Source organism: Nicotiana sylvestris, chromosome 9 (genome assembly GCF_000393655.2).
Source record: "Nicotiana sylvestris chromosome 9, ASM39365v2, whole genome shotgun sequence".
NCBI classification, from domain to species: domain Eukaryota; kingdom Viridiplantae; phylum Streptophyta; class Magnoliopsida; order Solanales; family Solanaceae; genus Nicotiana; species Nicotiana sylvestris.
In genome coordinates this window covers 25827242-25830437 of record NC_091065.1, presented here as the reverse complement: position 1 = coordinate 25830437, position 3196 = coordinate 25827242, and the positions used below count along the sequence as shown (strand labels likewise).

At 45.8% G+C, this 3196-nt stretch overlaps 1 protein-coding gene across 1 annotated transcript; it reads right to left on the bottom strand.

The window, feature by feature from the left end:
- Nucleotides 1-1324: 1324 nt before the first annotated feature.
- LOC138877358 (uncharacterized) lies at nt 1325-2960 on the bottom strand. Its single transcript, XM_070156963.1, has 2 exons — nt 1902-2960; nt 1325-1393 (listed from the first exon to the last, which is right to left on the bottom strand). Exons 1-2 carry the CDS (start codon nt 2958-2960, stop codon nt 1325-1327), a joined length of 1128 nt encoding a protein of 375 aa, XP_070013064.1.
- Nucleotides 2961-3196: the final 236 nt, after the last annotated feature.

The following is a 3196-nucleotide window of genomic DNA, read 5'->3' as shown; positions in this document are numbered from 1 at the left end:
ACGGAACAATGGCATCACCAGGAGCACACAAATTATCCTCGCCGTGCACAACGATTTCTTGTCTATCCCATTCAAACTTTACCATCTGATGTAGTGTAGATGGGACTGCTTTGGCAGCATGAATCCAGGGTCGACCCAACAGCGGATTGTAAGAAACAGCCACATCTAGCACCTGAAATTCCATGGTAAATTCAACTGGCCCTATTATAATCTCAAGCACTATGTCCCCGACTGAATCTTTCCCTCCACTGTCGAATCCCCAAACGCATATACTATTCTTGTGAATTCTTTCATCATCCACCTTCAACTTGTTCAGAGTGGAGAGAGGGCAAATGTTCGCACTAGAACAATTGTCAATCAGTACCCGAGTAACCACAGAATCTTTGCATTTCACCGTAAGATAGAGGGCTTTATTGTGCTCAGTACCCTCCAAGGGCAACTCATCATCAGAAAAAGTGACTTTGTTTACCCTAAATTTCTTGTTAGCTATCTTTTCCAAGTGGTTTACCGAGATTTTGTTAGGAACGTGGGCCTCATTCAGGATCTTCATCAAGGCCCGACGGTGCTCGTCTGAATGAATCAATAATAACAATAGTGAAATCTGAGCCGGTGTCTTCCTCAACTGCTCCACAATGGAATAGTCCAGCACTTTCATCTTTCTCAAGAATTCCTCTGCTTCTTCACTAGCACCGGGTTATCTTTGGAGATTTTAGCTTTTCTCAACTCTTCGGGGGCAAAGCATCTCCCCGATTGTGTCAGACCATGGGTCTCACAAACTTCTTCTTTAACCTCTTTCCCCTTGTAAGTCAATATCACTCGTTCATAATTCCACGGGACCGCCTTGCTGTTGACTATCGGTAATTGAGTTACTGGCTTGATAATGACAGGATCTGTGCGGGCACCCTTCACGATTACAATAGGCTTGTTTGCCACTCCTGGCACAACCACTTTTGCTCTTTCTTGTTTTATTGCTACATCACTTAGGGTCCCGTTCTTGACTACTGCAGATGGTTCACTATTTGCCCCGCTCAACCTGATCACTGACTTCTTACTTGTTGACTCTTCAACCGGCCTGACTTCACTGGACCGAATCATCATGACGGTCTATGAAAGCTTCTTAGGCTCCCCTCCCCTATGCATTATCTCGATCATATTTGTCTCATAATGGGCCGACAACGGATTCTGGTTGATATTGGGCGCCTCCGGAGCTTGGACCTCAATCCGATTAGTATCAATGAGCTCTTAAATAGTTGTTTTCAATTGCAAGCATTTCTTTGTGTCATGCCCCGGAGCACCGAAACAATATTCGCAACTCACAGAGTGATCAAGATTCCTCGGGGGAGGATTTGGCAGTTTTGGCTCGATCGGACTCAGCATACACAATTGTCACAACCTGTGGAACAAACTGGTATAGGATTCTCCCAATGGAGTGAAGGTTTTCTTCTTCTGCAACCTCTCATTCTTAAATGCTTGGTTGGGCCGGAAACCTGATCCAGGAGGGTTTTGCAAGGCTCTTGGGGGTGGATAGGCATTTTGTGGAGCTGGATATGTATTTTTGGGATTGGCGCACCCCATTGTGCATGGGCTAGAGGTTGGTTATATGTTTGGGCATGGTGGACAGAAAAATGGGGATCTGGTGGTGAGTAGTAATGTTGGGGTGGGCTATATAGGGTATGAGGGTAGGTTTGGTGGTGGGGCCGAGGCTGATGATAGTGGTGAGGTGAACCCATGGGTCCGAACCAAGCTCCTGAATCGATCGTTGCTACGTCCTCTTTCTTCTTCTTTCCAATTACCCCCCCCCCCAGTTCCGCTTTGAATGCCTGTGTGGTTGCCTTAATAGCCGAATAACTCATGATTTTGTTTGTCTTGAGCCCTTCTTCTACCATACCACCCATTTTTACCACTTCATTGAAGGACTTGCCTATAGCCGATACTAGATGTCCGTAATAAGTAGGCTTTAAGGCCTGCAGAAAATAATCCACCATTTCACTTTCTTTCATTGGAGGGTTAACCCTTACTGCCTGCTCTCTCCACCTAAAACCATACTCCCGGAAACTTTCATTGTGCTTTTTCTCAAGTTTCGTCAGAGACAGACGATCCGAAATAATTTCGAGATTGTTCTGGAAGTGACAAGCAAATGCCTGGGCTAGATCATCCCATGTGTACCATCTTCCATGATCCTGCCGAGTATACCATTCCAACGCTGATCCACTCAGACTCTGACTGAAATATGCCATTAGCAGCTCATATTTTCCGCCAGCTCCCCTCATTTTGCTACAAAAACCTCTCAAATGCGCCACTGGATCACCGTGACCATCATACAAATCAAACTTGGGCATCTTAAACCCTGCCGACAATTGCACATCTAAAAACAAACATAGGTCTTTGTAGGCCACACTTACTTGACCTCCCAACCCTTGCATGTCTCTGAATGATTGTTCCAGGATTTTAACTTTCCTGAACATCTCTTCCTGTTCGGGACTTTTAGATGGTTTTTCGGTTTCCGTAGGGAGGTCAAAATAAGGAGTGTAGGAATAGGGTTCGGGAACCTTAAAAGTGGGCTCCAGGAGGTAATACTGGTTGTTGTGAGTCTGGAACAGAGGCTCACTGGAGGATCGGTGTAATGTAGTGGCAAAAATAGGAGTGACTGGTAGAGGAGGGTACGAGACTTGTTTGGGTGGTGGAGCTTGTGATGTATGGGAAGTGGTGTCGTGGCATTGTTGGTAGTGGGTAAAGGCCGGAGATGAATTCACAGTGGGAGGTTCCTGGGGCTGAGCCAACGGCGGGATAAAAGCAGGGTTAGCGGGGTAAACTGGCGGTGGGTGCCCTTTTACCCATGCTTGGTACATTTCAGCCATCTGCTGCTTCAGCTTATACAACTCATCTCTCAGATTAACCTCCGATTCTTCCACCTCTTTTGACGGATCGACAATGCTTGCCTCAAGTTCTTGATTAGCCATGATCAATTTATTTTTGGACCGGGTGTTGTAGGAGTGGGTTGCCAGAATACCAATCAAACTAACCACCTGCCTGTTACTTGACGACAACAGCAAACTTGTTAACGATCAGGGTTTAACAGATAGGCAACCGTACATTTGGGGAATGAATGCACCTAAGCAGTTAGCCGTTTCTATTATGCATTTGATCGGTTGCTTGCATCATCCCGGTTTTTCCTTATTTTCATTTGCAACTTCCA